The sequence below is a fragment of the Miscanthus floridulus genome, chromosome 7, assembly GCF_019320115.1.
Source record: "Miscanthus floridulus cultivar M001 chromosome 7, ASM1932011v1, whole genome shotgun sequence".
In the NCBI taxonomy this organism is placed as follows: Eukaryota; Viridiplantae; Streptophyta; class Magnoliopsida; order Poales; family Poaceae; genus Miscanthus; species Miscanthus floridulus.
Window position 1 is genome coordinate 111,769,991 of NC_089586.1, and position 12,433 is coordinate 111,782,423.

At 47.6% G+C, this 12,433-nt stretch overlaps 2 protein-coding genes across 2 annotated transcripts; both read left to right on the forward strand.

Moving 5' to 3' along the window:
- The first annotated feature begins 1,691 nt into the window (after nt 1-1,691).
- LOC136464279 (rho GDP-dissociation inhibitor 1-like) lies at nt 1,692-4,565 on the forward strand. Its single transcript, XM_066463246.1, has 5 exons — nt 1,692-2,345; nt 2,538-2,604; nt 3,568-3,786; nt 3,958-4,082; nt 4,161-4,565. The coding sequence occupies exons 1-5, from the start codon at nt 2,088-2,090 to the stop codon at nt 4,239-4,241; spliced, it is 750 nt and encodes a 249-aa protein (XP_066319343.1). The 5' UTR covers nt 1,692-2,087; the 3' UTR covers nt 4,242-4,565.
- Nucleotides 4,566-7,458: 2,893 nt separating this feature from the next.
- On the forward strand, nt 7,459-12,262 carry LOC136464280 (fimbrin-4-like). The gene is made up of 15 exons (XM_066463247.1): nt 7,459-7,628; nt 7,760-7,887; nt 8,013-8,183; nt 8,298-8,548; nt 8,662-8,833; nt 9,235-9,273; nt 9,369-9,437; nt 9,545-9,661; nt 9,957-10,168; nt 10,353-10,511; nt 10,585-10,784; nt 10,888-11,054; nt 11,136-11,232; nt 11,365-11,456; nt 11,635-12,262. The coding sequence occupies exons 2-15, from the start codon at nt 7,801-7,803 to the stop codon at nt 11,914-11,916; spliced, it is 2,115 nt and encodes a 704-aa protein (XP_066319344.1). The 5' UTR covers nt 7,459-7,628; nt 7,760-7,800; the 3' UTR covers nt 11,917-12,262.
- The last annotated feature ends 171 nt before the right edge of the window (nt 12,263-12,433 follow it).

Genomic DNA, 12,433 nt, shown 5'->3' on the forward strand with positions numbered 1-12,433 from the left:
CGTCGATGAAGACTCACGAACACCGGTGTAGAGGGAGAAAGACATCGAGCAAGCAGTCGCGATGACGCTTCCCAAAAACCAAAAACGGCTCCTACCCCGTGTAGGGTCATAAGAGGATGTAGGCTTCGGAGACCTACTCTCCCGGCGCCGAAGACACGTTGGCGACGGATGGGGAAGACAACGACAGCACAGCACGGTGGTAAAAGGAGGAGATGAACTCGTACCGAGGACGACGTCTCGTCCCAATATAGATACACACGTCGCAGCTAAGAAAAGTAATTAGCCGCGCAATCACAGCACTAACGTGATTGGTCTACCGTTAGTCGACTAAAGCAATTTGGGCGATCACCATTAATACGAGAATAATTGTTTGCCAAAACAGACCTACGCAATTTTCTTCATACATGAAAAAAATATTGAGTAGCAAAAGAAAGTCGTGCACCCGCAAGGTCGAGGCGAAAAATCGCTGGACCATGTCGCGTGCGCCCACACCCATCGCCCCGGCCCGGCGAGGCGAGCAAGCGCGTGTTTCTTCATTTTCTCTCTCCAATAGCTTCAACTAGATGGAGATAACTCAACTATTTAAGTTGGCCTCACTCCTATAGAGTAGGAGCGTTGAAAAAGTCCTCCTAGGATACCATGCATGTGTTTATTTGAAAATATTTATTTAAGCCAGACTAAGGTGGTGTTTGGTTGTCCCTTCTAAATTTTAGTCGCTGTCCCATCGAATGTTGGGACACATGTATGGAGTATTAAATATAGACTAATTACGAAACTAATTGCATAGTTTACGACTAATTTACAAGACGAATCTTTTAAGCCTAATTAGTCCATGATTTGACAATGTGGTGCTACAGTAGACGTATGCTAATAACGGATTAATTAGGCTTAAAAATTTCGTCTCGTGAAGTACCGACGGATTATATAATTTGTATTTTTATTAGTATCCGAACATCCATACAACATCCTCCCGATAATGCTCCTAAACTTATCCAAACACCACCAAAATCTTCTAACAGTGTCAGCACGCCAGGATTCTTCACACGGCACTTTAGACCCGAACCAGGCTGAATGGAGCGGAAAATTCGGCGCACCAGTTGCCTGCTCGTGTCGACAATGCTGACATGTTGAGCCGTGGTACTGCCTGCCCAGCGGTGCCGCCCACTGATTTCGAGCGTTACGCCGCATCGAATGGTCTGGAGCGGGTGCAGGACTGCAGATCCATGATTGGGGCGTGATGAACGGCACGGGCGGGCCATATCGGACAAGAATCCGCACAAAGCTGCCCGCGCGGACAGGGAAAGACGCCGTTCAGATCTTTACTTGACCGGATGAATTGCGCCGGCCAGTTTAATCATGCAGTTAACGGAAGTTTCCCACCACCGGTGTTCTTAGTTTTTACTGAGAGACACTGTTACTGACCGAACTTGAAGAATGACAATGACCAGGGCTGGCTCTACCCCGTTTCGTTGCGCTGTCAGAGAATTCAAAACCACCAACGATCTCATTTCTCATCCCCATCGCGATTCGCGTCGTCTCGAGAATTAAAACCCTAACCAACGCCACCACAGTCCACAGGTGTACAACCTGTAGGGGTTGCAGTTGCAGCGCGGCGCGTTGGGTCGTGCCCGTCACGTTGTCTCCACTCCGTCGCCTCTCCCGTCGCTGCGGCTCTCCCGGGGGAGAATTAAAGCCCCCCTTATCCTCTCTGCCGCTGGCGCTGCTAATCTCTGATCGTTGGATCCAACCATCTCCCCTCGTCGTCCGGCGTCCGCTCTGCGCCTCTGCGTGCGCGCGCCCCGTCTTTTTGGAGCCTTGCGCCGCGGTCCTTTCCCCCTGTCCGAATCCGCCTCGACGTGTCCGCCTCCCTCTCTCCTCTCCACGTCTCGTCTCGTGTGTGCTCTGCTCGCTCTCCTTTTGGTGCGCTCTTGGTATCTGTGCTCGCCTCTTCTCGCCTTCCTTCCTTTGCCGCCCCTGCCACGCTTCCCTCTTCTTGCCCCGCCGCTCTCTGCTCGTACCGCGCCCTCTTGGCTGGCTGACGCCACTGCGCGCGAGAAGAGAGTTTTTCCCGGCGCGTGCGTGCGACGATGTCGTCGGCGGTGGAGGCCATTTCCTGCTCCAAGGTCGACGTCCCCGCCGGCTCGGAGCCGGAGGCGGCGGCCAAGAAAGCAGCGGCGCCCGCGGTGCACGGCGGCGACGCGGCGCCCAAGCCCAACGGCAAGTGCGGCGAGGCGACGCCGCGTTGCCACGAGGAAGAGGAGGAGGAGGACGACGAGGAGAAGGCCCCCAAGGTCATCGACCTCATCCCCAGGGTCAGCATCAAGGAGCAGCTCGAGAAGGACAAGGTACGGACGCTCGCTCGCTAGCTGCCATGCATTCCCTCTCGGCCGCCATTGATGCTGCCTAGCTTCCTTCCCGTATGCATGTCGACGATCTTGCTGGTCAGCTGGTCTCTTTCGGTTACGAGGAGCCACTTCAATTCAAGTGCGTTTCTTCACTAATAATAATACTTGTTGGGGGTTGCGTTTCACTTGCAGGACGACGAGAGCCTGCGGCGATGGAAGTTGCAGCTCCTCGGCAGCGTGGACTTCAACTCCGTGGGAGGTAAACTCGCACTCGCAGCTAAAAAATTTCGAGATTTTTAAGCAAATTTTGCTGGGTGCGTGCGTTTGATTGGCTCGCCCGTCCGTTCTGGCGTCCTTGGGTTTAATGGCGCCAGTGGGGCGCCGGCACATGAATCACCTACGGCTACGCATGTGAGCACCGCGATGCCGTGAGCCGGCCATTCATTTGTGTCCCGTGACGTGCTTAACTGCTTATTACTCCGTTTTCTTCGCTAATGCACTATGCACCGGCCACACTCCGTACTACTGCACGTAACGTTCGCGTAATCGTGCTGCGTTCTGCCGTAGAAAATAAAGACGCCGGTAAAAGTGAGAGGCGGTGGCCGGTGGGCTCGGCTGCAATTGTCGGTCGGCCGACCGGCCTGCCGGCGGCCGGCTTTGCCTGTCTTTTCTGCCGGTCGTTTCTGAAGAAAATTGTGGAGGGGCACCGGCTATTGCTATTTGGACATTTGGTCTTCTGCAAATGATAGTTTGGATCCTGGACACTAGAAGTGCAGCTATAGGATACCAATTTCAGCACCTTCCAATCCTGAAAAGGATACCGATGTCAGCACCTTCCAATGTCAGGTAGTAGTTTATCTGGTGCTTTTGCTGCTTTTAAGATCAGCACATTTTTGCAGGATGCAGGCATTTGTTCATGGAGCACTTGCCTTTTGGTTTAGACTTTTTAGACGAATGTTAGTACACATTTTCATGCATCGCGAATTTTTCATTCTATGCTAAGCACGTTTCTGGTTTCATTAGGAACGTTTAGGCACATCTTCATGCGTTCATGCTCAGAAACAGCCTGCCCTCCAATAAAGAACAGAGTTTCCGAACGATTCTTGTTTGAAATTAAAGTGCTGTAGTACATTAAAACCTTCTCAGCCGTTTGAATGAATGGGAGATGGAAGTACTATCTCGAAGCAGATCTGAATTTTGAACATCCTTGAAATGTTCGCAGAGACGCTGGAGCCGGACGTGAAGATGATGAGCCTGTCGATCCTGTCGCCGGGGCAGCCCGACATCTTCCTGCCGCTGCCGGTGGAGCCCAACGCCAAGGGCGTGTGGTTCACACTCAAGGAAGGCTCCCCGTACCGGCTCAAGTTCACCTTCTCCGTCAGCAACAACATCGTCTCCGGCCTCCGCTACATCAACACCGTCTGGAAGACTGGCCTCAAAGGTGAGACAGACACTGAAACGCTGAAAGCCAACCGCTCTTGATATGATTCTGGCGGAACACACCATGTCACCATTTGTGCGCACGACCACGTCCCCTACCCCTAGTTGTGCCAATCATCAGTTTGGTCACAGTTCACGATCTGCTCTGTTGTCTTGTCACGCGGTGGCGCAGTTGACAGAGCCAAGGAGATGCTCGGCACGTTCAGCCCCCAGCTGGAGCCCTACACGTACGTGACGGCAGAGGACACCACCCCGTCAGGAATGTTTGCCCGGGGGTTCTACTCTGCCAGAACCAAGGTACGTGGATGCAGAACGAGTCCTTTTCAGTTCAGTTTGACTTGAGAGCTCACAAGGTCTGGCATCTTGTTTTGACAGTTCCTCGACGACGACCGGAAGTGCTACCTGGAGATCAACTACACCTTCGACATCCGCCGGGACTGGCCGTCGACGAGCTGATCGGCCTTCACTGGGGGCCCTGAGCAGATCAACCGTTTCGTTCTGTGCTTTTGCTTTTCTGCGTTGGCTCGTCCTGTCCTGTCCCTAGGTTTTGTACTTTTGTTCACCAAGTTGCTGCGTGCGTCTATGCGTGTGTGTGTGTGTGTGTGAATATCCTTTCCATGTGCCAGTTGAATGCCTTGTTGACACCGTTCGTAGACAGTGCATGTCAGTTCGGTCTACCAGTCCATGCGTGATGCGTGCGTGGGCGTGTTGAACTTTTCTCAGGGTTTCCTTTTTTCGAACTGCCTGTTGAGTTCAGAGCAATGAAGCTGCGTTTTGCGTAATGCAATCGTGCCCTGTTCTGTTCTGTCTGTTAATGCAACTCGTGGTTGTTTTACCCTTTCGGCATCGTTACATACCAGAGACTGAGTAAATTGACAACGTCTGAAATCCCTGGAGACATGACATCTAACATCATGAACGAGGGCGGTAAAATTCAGCAGTCGAACGGCTGCGGTACTTTCAGTCGTTGTAGTATTTACTTTCAACGAATCATACCATGAAATCTCATGACGAGGCATCAAATCTTAGCACGTATAGATTTCTCCAATCAGAACCTACTGATCCGGGAGAGTTTGGTGAACCCGTCAGTTTATGATGACACAACCAGAGACCAAGCCCAGAGGACGCAGATGCCTGGGGAACAAGAACAAGGCCGGCCTGCACACGACTTGTTTCCTGTAAGATGTGTGCTAGCACTAGCAGTCAAGGAGTGGACAATCGTAGCAGGTTGGCTTTGCGCTTCTCCTAGGCCCGGGCCGCCTGGCGTAGAGTTTGGTGAGTTGGTGGGAATACCAGAGGCAAATTGGACCAATGAACAGTGCCGAGAGACCCGGTCCAGTGTTGGGGCAGCACGCTGACGAAAAGAGAAGGAAACGGTCTAAGCACTGGGCCAGGCCGACCAAACCGGTGGAGTCTGGCCCAACACTGACACGGTTCACCGTAAAAGGTCCATTATGATAGTGCATTAGTGCTGACCCTTTTCGGTTTTCAGCCACGCAGCGCCGCTTCACGTGAGCGGAGTAAAAATCGTCACGCTACAAAAGACGTGTGAGCAGTGAGCACGTTCACGCCGCGGCCCTTCCACCTCGTCGGTCGGACGCATGTGCCATGTGACCAGGCGGAGCCGCGGATGCGGAGCAAACCCATCACGAGATGCTACTTTATTCAGAGAATTCCCGTTCCTGTTCCTCCGTCCGAACTGCATTTGGCCGCGTCAGACCCCTCTGCTGCCTTTTTTTCTCTCGCCTACTGTTGCCGTCGGGTCACAACTCGCACGCGGTGACGCTCGGCTCGGCAGGCGCCCGAGATCCACGCCGAATATAGTAAGTCAAGGAATGTACTGGCGAGTGGCGACCGACGCAGCTGTGTGCCGCTCGGCACAAACACAAACAGCCGTGCGGACTGCAAGCCTGGCGATCTGGAATTTTCGTAGAGACAATTTTGACAGGAGGAGTGCAATTGTCAGCTACTATGCCGCTGCGTTTACGCTCGCCTACTAGGGGCCAGGGTCATGCGATGGTTGCTTTGTTTGCCGTCTAATCTACGGTGATCTCCCCAAGGTGTTTCCGTTTCCCTTTCATGTCTGATGCGTGACGGGAGTCGCTGAATTGTTCGATCGCCCATGCAGCTCATACCGCGTGCAACCGCAAGCAGTCAAGCACAGAAATGTTCCTTGCGATCGTTCAGGTAGATAGATAGATACTGTAGAATCGAACATGTAGTCCAGCATGGCAGCGTCAGTCACGAGTTTTTGCTTTTGCAAGTAAGAATATTTGTGCCTCTCCATTTCTGCTGCAGATAAACGAGGTGTATATGTACGGTACGTGTGTGTCTACGGACGAGCCACGCGGTCGCTGTGATGGGACCGACGGGCTAGAGGCGGCGGGGGCGCGGGCATGCAGGCAGTCATGTGGAGTGGTACGTGTACGCGGGCGGCGGGCCTGGTTTGTTCTGACGCGAAGTAGAGTATCGCGTCGGAACATGCCAAGCCAAGGCCGGTGACGCTTTCGACAACACAAAATCGCAAGGGGACAAGGGCGCGCTGTCAGGCGGTGGGCCGCGCCGAATTGTCGGTCTGATCTGGGCCTTGTTTAGTTTACATCAAAATTCCAAGTTTTTTCACTCTCTCTCCATCACATCAATTTTTGGACGCTTGCATGGAGTATTAAATATAGGTAAAAAAAATAACTAATTACACAGTTTAGTTGAAAATCACGAGATGAATCTTTTGAGCCTAGTTGGTCCACGATTGGACAATATTTACCAAATAAGACGAAAGTGCTACTATTCATCGGGTTGAAATTATTCACAATCTAAACAAGGCCCTGGTATCTGTGTCTCGCTCGACTGGCCGGTGCACTCTTTTGGCTTCTGAATCCCTGGTTAGCTCGCGGGTCACCGGCAACCGTGTACCAATATTAATAATTCTGAATGAACTGTTTTCTGTTTGCAGTCTTGTAGTAACAACGACCCAACGACAGATTATTTAACTGCTCATGGTGAGCGTCAGCCTTTGCTTCGTACTACAGGTTTGTGTTTATGAATTAATGAATTTGATTTGATGGTTAATTTAAGTTTGCTTTATGGATAGAAAAAACCATTTCTTCTACGCTAGCATGCATAAGAAGTCTATCAATTCAGCCCTCTGAATAAACAGCCTGTTCGTTTCGGCTGAAACGATCGTGAATTATTTACTGCTGGCTGGTTTGGTGTGAGAGAAAAATATTATTCTGGCTTATAATCAATATAGGAAGGTGGAAAAAAAAGAGCAGCAGTTTCATCGATTCCAATGGCTTAACCCCAAGGAAACCTAATTCGGCGACAGGAGACGCCTTGTTTAGTTCCTCTCCCTAAAGTTTTTTTCTCTATCTCATCGAATGTTTGACACATGTATAAAGTATTAAATATAGACTAAAAAATAACTAATTATATATAGTTTGCGACTAATTTACGAGACGAATATTTTAAGCCTAATTAGTCTATGATTTGACAATGTAGTGCTACAGTAACACATGCGCTAATGATAAATTAATTAGACTTAATAAATTCATCGCATGAACTGACAAATTTTGTAATTTATTTTTTTATTAATATCTAAACTGACACCACACATATGACACCAACTTGCTTTAAGCTCTGAATTTAAACAAGCCCGAATAAACAAACACGAGAAACCGGCCCCACCCCTGCACTTACCTCCTCTCCTCGTCTCCACCACTTTCCGTCTGCGCCCCGGCCCCCACGAAATCTGGAGTCCTGGACGCCATTGCTCACCTTTTCCGTCCAGCGCAAGGAAACCGCACGCCAGGGAGGGGTGAGGGATTGCCGTGACCAATTCGAAAGGTATCTCCTCGCCGCGCCGCACCGCACCGGCTTCGGCGGGACGCGCCATCTCCTCCTTACCCCTTTTCAGGGTCAGGGGTTCCATTACATCCAGGCCGCGTGACCACTCTGATCTGGATTCCCTCTTGCAGCCGCTCCGGGCGCGGGTGGAATCGGCCCGTGGCCGGCTGAGATGTCCGGATTCGTCGGGGTCGTCGTGTCCGACCCCTCGCTGCAGGGGCAGTTCACGCAGGTCGAGCTCCGATCGCTCAAGGCCAAGGTGACGTCCGAATCCGCGGGCTGCTTCTTCGTTCCCCCGCCTCCTCTGCACCTGAAACAGCAGTTGTTTTGCGTTTGGTTCGCCGGTTTTGTTCACTTTGTAATTTTTTTTTGCGGGTGTTGCAGTTCGTGTCTCTGAAGAGAGATTCCGGCCATGTCACCACTAAGAATCTGCCGGGGCTGATGAAGAAGCTGAGGGGGCTCAATGAGGTGGTCTCTGAGGAGGAGATCGCGGCCTTCCTGTCGGATTCGTACCCCGACAACGATCAGGAGATTGAATTCGAATCCTTCCTCCGGGTACATACATCTCGGCGTTTCTCTGAGTTATTCATTTATAACGTGGACAGGAATGGATTGCTATTCTCAATTTGTTCTGACGGGACTAGGGAATCTGGTGCGGTGTTGTTGCAGGAGTATCTGAATCTGCAGGCGCGGGTGAGTGCCAAGGGAGGTGGTGCCGGCGGTGGCGGGGGTGGCAAGTCGTCGTTCCTCAAGTCCAGCACCACTACGCTGCTGCACAATCTCAATCAGGCAGAGAAATCGTCGTATGTGGCGCACATCAATACTTACCTCCGTGAAGACCCATTCCTGAAGAAGTACTTGCCCATCGACCCATCTGGAAACCAGCTGTTCGATCTCATCCGGGACGGTGTTCTGCTCTGGTGAGATGCCTCTCTTGTTTCTAGATAGTAGCAGAGTGCATCCCCTTATTAAACAAAAGCTATCTGAGACTAGACCTTTCTGATGGTTGTTCACTGATGGTTCATTTTCTCAGCAAATTGATCAATGTAGCTGTACCTGGGACCATTGATGAGAGGGCAATAAATAAGAAAAGAGTTCTTAACCCATGGGAGAGAAATGAAAATCACACACTCTGCCTCAATTCTGCCAAGGCCATTGGATGCACTGTTGTCAACATTGGCACACAGGATTTGGTGGAGGGAAGGGTATGATACGTGTGCCTGCCCTTGAAGCCTTACTTCTAACTTACTCCTATGCTGCAGTTTTATTTATCTAGGAAAGTTAAGTGATGTGTTCATCAAACTATATCTCCTATGATACTTCAACGTATTGTACAATGCTTGTTTAACTTGGGGTACCAGACTAGCTATGGTTACTACTTTGTACCTATCTCTCTATTCTTTATACCTATTGGTACATGCCCTGTATTTTTGTTGCTCTTTGACCGTTTGCTGCTTGTTCTCTTCTCCTATCTGCTTCTCTATATGTTATTGACATTTAGTCACCTTGTTGCATGGACTCTATCACACTCATTTCTCAGTTTTTATTCATGCAATTCATTGAAGAACCTGATGACTTAAACAAACTTACACTGTTTTGCATGCAGCCTCATTTAGTTCTTGGATTGATATCACAAATCATAAAGGTAAGCATTGGCGGAGCCTATATTGTGGAGTGGTTCAGCTTTCCAACTATTGTTGAACTTCTGCTTCATCGAATAAATATTCATTGCTTGATCAGATTCAACTTTTGGCTGATCTGAACCTCAAGAAGACACCGCAGCTGGTGGAGCTATTTGATGACAGCAAGGTAAACGAAAGCATTTTGTCATTGTTTTTTTTCCTGGTAGTTTTGCTTGTTTATTTCTTATATGTGTGTTTCTTAAAACAAAATTCATTTTATTGCTTATTGTGCAGGATATAGACGAGGTTTTGGGCTTGTCACCAGAAAAGATGCTACTTCGGTGGATGAACCATCATCTGAAAAAAGCTGGCTACAAGAAAACTGTTAACAATTTCTCTTCAGATGTGAAGGTGCATATGACAAACAAAAATGCTACTGAATTTATCAGTCACTTGTTTGCTAATAGTTCTACTTGATCTATCTTGTTGCTGCATTATATTGGCAAACTAAAGCTGGTTTTCAAGACATTTGCTAAAGATTACTTTATTCTACAATATCCCTCAGCTGGATGCTATTATCATCTTAGGCTAAGGCAGCATAGGAAAAGTGTGTCAGACTGGACTCGATCCATTAAAATTGGTTCAATTTTTCATTCTGTGCTTAATCTGTTCAGCAACCATGGTCACACCGGTTAGTTGTGTACAGGATGGTGAAGCCTATGCTTACCTTCTGAAAGCTCTTGCTCCAGAGCATTCCCCTGAAACTACATTGGATACCAAAGATCCGGATGAGAGGGCAAAACTGGTACTTGAACAAGCGGAGAAGTTGGACTGTAAGAGATACTTGACCCCAAAGGATATTACTGAGGGATCTGCAAATTTAAATCTTGCATTTGTTGCACAAATATTCCAGCATAGGTAAACATGGCTTCCTTTCTTTCCATAATACCACCAAAAACCTAAAACGTCTAATATGTGACTTATCTCACCAAATCATGTGGTCATTTTTCACATGTTCCGTAACATTTATTTACACTTAAAGTTTAACAGATAACCAGTCATCTGATCCTTACATGGATGCTATTGTCCTTTTTCTGTTCAGGAATGGTCTAACCAGTGACACCAAACAAGTTACTCTGACACAGACAGCAACACGTGATGATGTTCTATTATCTAGAGAAGAAAGAGCCTTTCGGATGTGGATCAACAGCCTTGGGGTTGAATCATATGTGAACAATGTCTTTGAAGATGTTCGCAATGGGTAATAAGACATGAGATTGATTCTGTCTTTTTCTCTCTAAATGATTTGGTTATCAATGTCCATTTTGATGCAGATGGGTACTTCTTGAAGTACTTGACAAGGTGTCTCCTGGATCTGTCAATTGGAAGCTGGCAACAAAACCTCCAATTAAATTGCCATTTAGAAAACTGGAGAATTGCAATCAAGTTGTAAAAATTGGGAAGCAATTAAAGTTTTCTTTAGTAAATCTAGCTGGGAATGATATTGTTCAGGGAAATAAGAAATTGATTGTTGGTGAGTCTGTCTGCATCAATGTTTTCTAGTGGCACTAATGGATCATGCTCTTAATATCTTGTTTGTAGCATCATATAACTCAAGTTTTCTGGTGTTTTTTCAGCACTTCTGTGGCAATTGATGAGATTCAATATCCTCCAGCTGTTAAACAAACTGAGATCCCACTCCCAAGGGTCCCAAGGAAAAGAAATTTCTGATGCCGATATTCTAAACTGGGCCAACAGCAAAGTGAAAGCGTCAGGAAGAACATCTCGAATGGAAAGTTTCAAGGTGCCCAAATGGACATAGCTTTAATACCTATTTTTTTGTCAGAAAGCTCCAGTTACTTAGTTTCCTGTTTTTCCCCTTCAGGACAAGAGCTTGTCAAATGGATTGTTCTTCCTTGAGCTTCTTAGCACAGTACAGCCACGGGTTGTGAACTGGAAAGTTGTTACTAAAGGGGAAGCTGGTCTGTTCTCAACCCATATACATTCAGTTCACTATTTGATAACCTCATTTCTGACTAATCATTTTTTTTCTTCTTCACCGATGACTTCAAAACTGTATCATAACTAATCTACAATCTGTTTTTGAATGTCAGATGAAGACAAGAAGCTGAATGCTACCTACATCATTAGTATTGCAAGGAAGATTGGATGCTCTGTGTTTCTGTTGCCAGAGGACATCGTCGAGGTAAAATAGCTATCGCTAGTAAATATCAAATTCCTTGTAGTGCTGCCATCAAACATAAATTCCCAATATGTAGCATTACTTAGTAAACAATGATTCTGGTTCTTACTTGTGAATTGTTACTTAGCCATGCCATTACATTATGTGGCTTCACAATCTTACGTTCTTACTGGTTCAACAGGTGAATCAGAAGATGATCCTAACACTTACTTCTAGCATTATGTATTGGAGCCTACAGAAACAGCCTCAGTCACAATCTGAAATGCCAGAACAATCAGAACCATCTAGCATGACTTCAGATGCAGCCTCTGACATTGCCTCGGAGGATGGTGCTTCAACAACAGCACCATCTGAGTCGGAAGAGGTGAACTCGCTGTCTGACAGCATATTGAATTTGACAATGGATGATGCTACTTCAAACGCCCCATCTGCTGAAAACGGAAATGGTGTGGCAGGGTCCTGATGCAGACCCAGTTCTTTTTTGCTACACAGTGCTGTTTTTTATATACAGGAAATAGTGCTTTCATGGTGCTCAAAGCGTCGCTACCCGAAGTGGGTTTTTTAATACTTCTGCTTCCTGAGTATGGTAGCTTGATAGATACAACAATTGCAGATAGATATAGATGCCGTTTGTTCATTAAATCCGCTTATACTATAGGGGAAAAAAAGATAATAGTAATGTTGCTGGCTGGGTATTTTCTGTATTGCCGGCACAGACCCATGCAAATTTTACCTCTTCTGTATGTCATCGCTTGTAATGCTGTTGCTGCTCTGAACCGTGCCGGTACATAACATATACTTAAAAAGGTTTTTGCCTGGTCCCGAAGTTTCTGTTTATACTGCTTTTATTTTCGTTGTTTGCATGGGATTTGTTGTCATGACTCATGAGGTTTCGATTTGATTTGACTGCTTTCCCTGACGGCTTTTCAAATCCCATCCAATCCCCGTTTTAATATCATTCCTGGAGCCAAAATGAGCAA

What these genes read in the sequence shown, in the direction of transcription:
- LOC136464279 (XM_066463246.1), top strand. Translation starts at nt 2,088, where the DNA reads ATGTCGTCGGCGGTGGAGGCCATTTCCTGCTCCAAGGTCGACGTCCCC. An exon ending in AGCAGCTCGAGAAGGACAAG is followed by an intron (nt 2,346 to 2,537) that starts GTACGGACGCTC and finishes TTTCACTTGCAG; the next exon opens with GACGACGAGAGCCTGCGGCG. An exon ending in TCTACTCTGCCAGAACCAAG is followed by an intron (nt 4,083 to 4,160) that starts GTACGTGGATGC and finishes TTGTTTTGACAG; the next exon opens with TTCCTCGACGACGACCGGAA.
- LOC136464280 (XM_066463247.1), top strand. Translation starts at nt 7,801, where the DNA reads ATGTCCGGATTCGTCGGGGTCGTCGTGTCCGACCCCTCGCTGCAGGGG. An exon ending in AATTCGAATCCTTCCTCCGG is followed by an intron (nt 8,184 to 8,297) that starts GTACATACATCT and finishes GTGTTGTTGCAG; the next exon opens with GAGTATCTGAATCTGCAGGC. An exon ending in AAATAAGAAATTGATTGTTG is followed by an intron (nt 10,785 to 10,887) that starts GTGAGTCTGTCT and finishes GTGTTTTTTCAG; the next exon opens with CACTTCTGTGGCAATTGATG.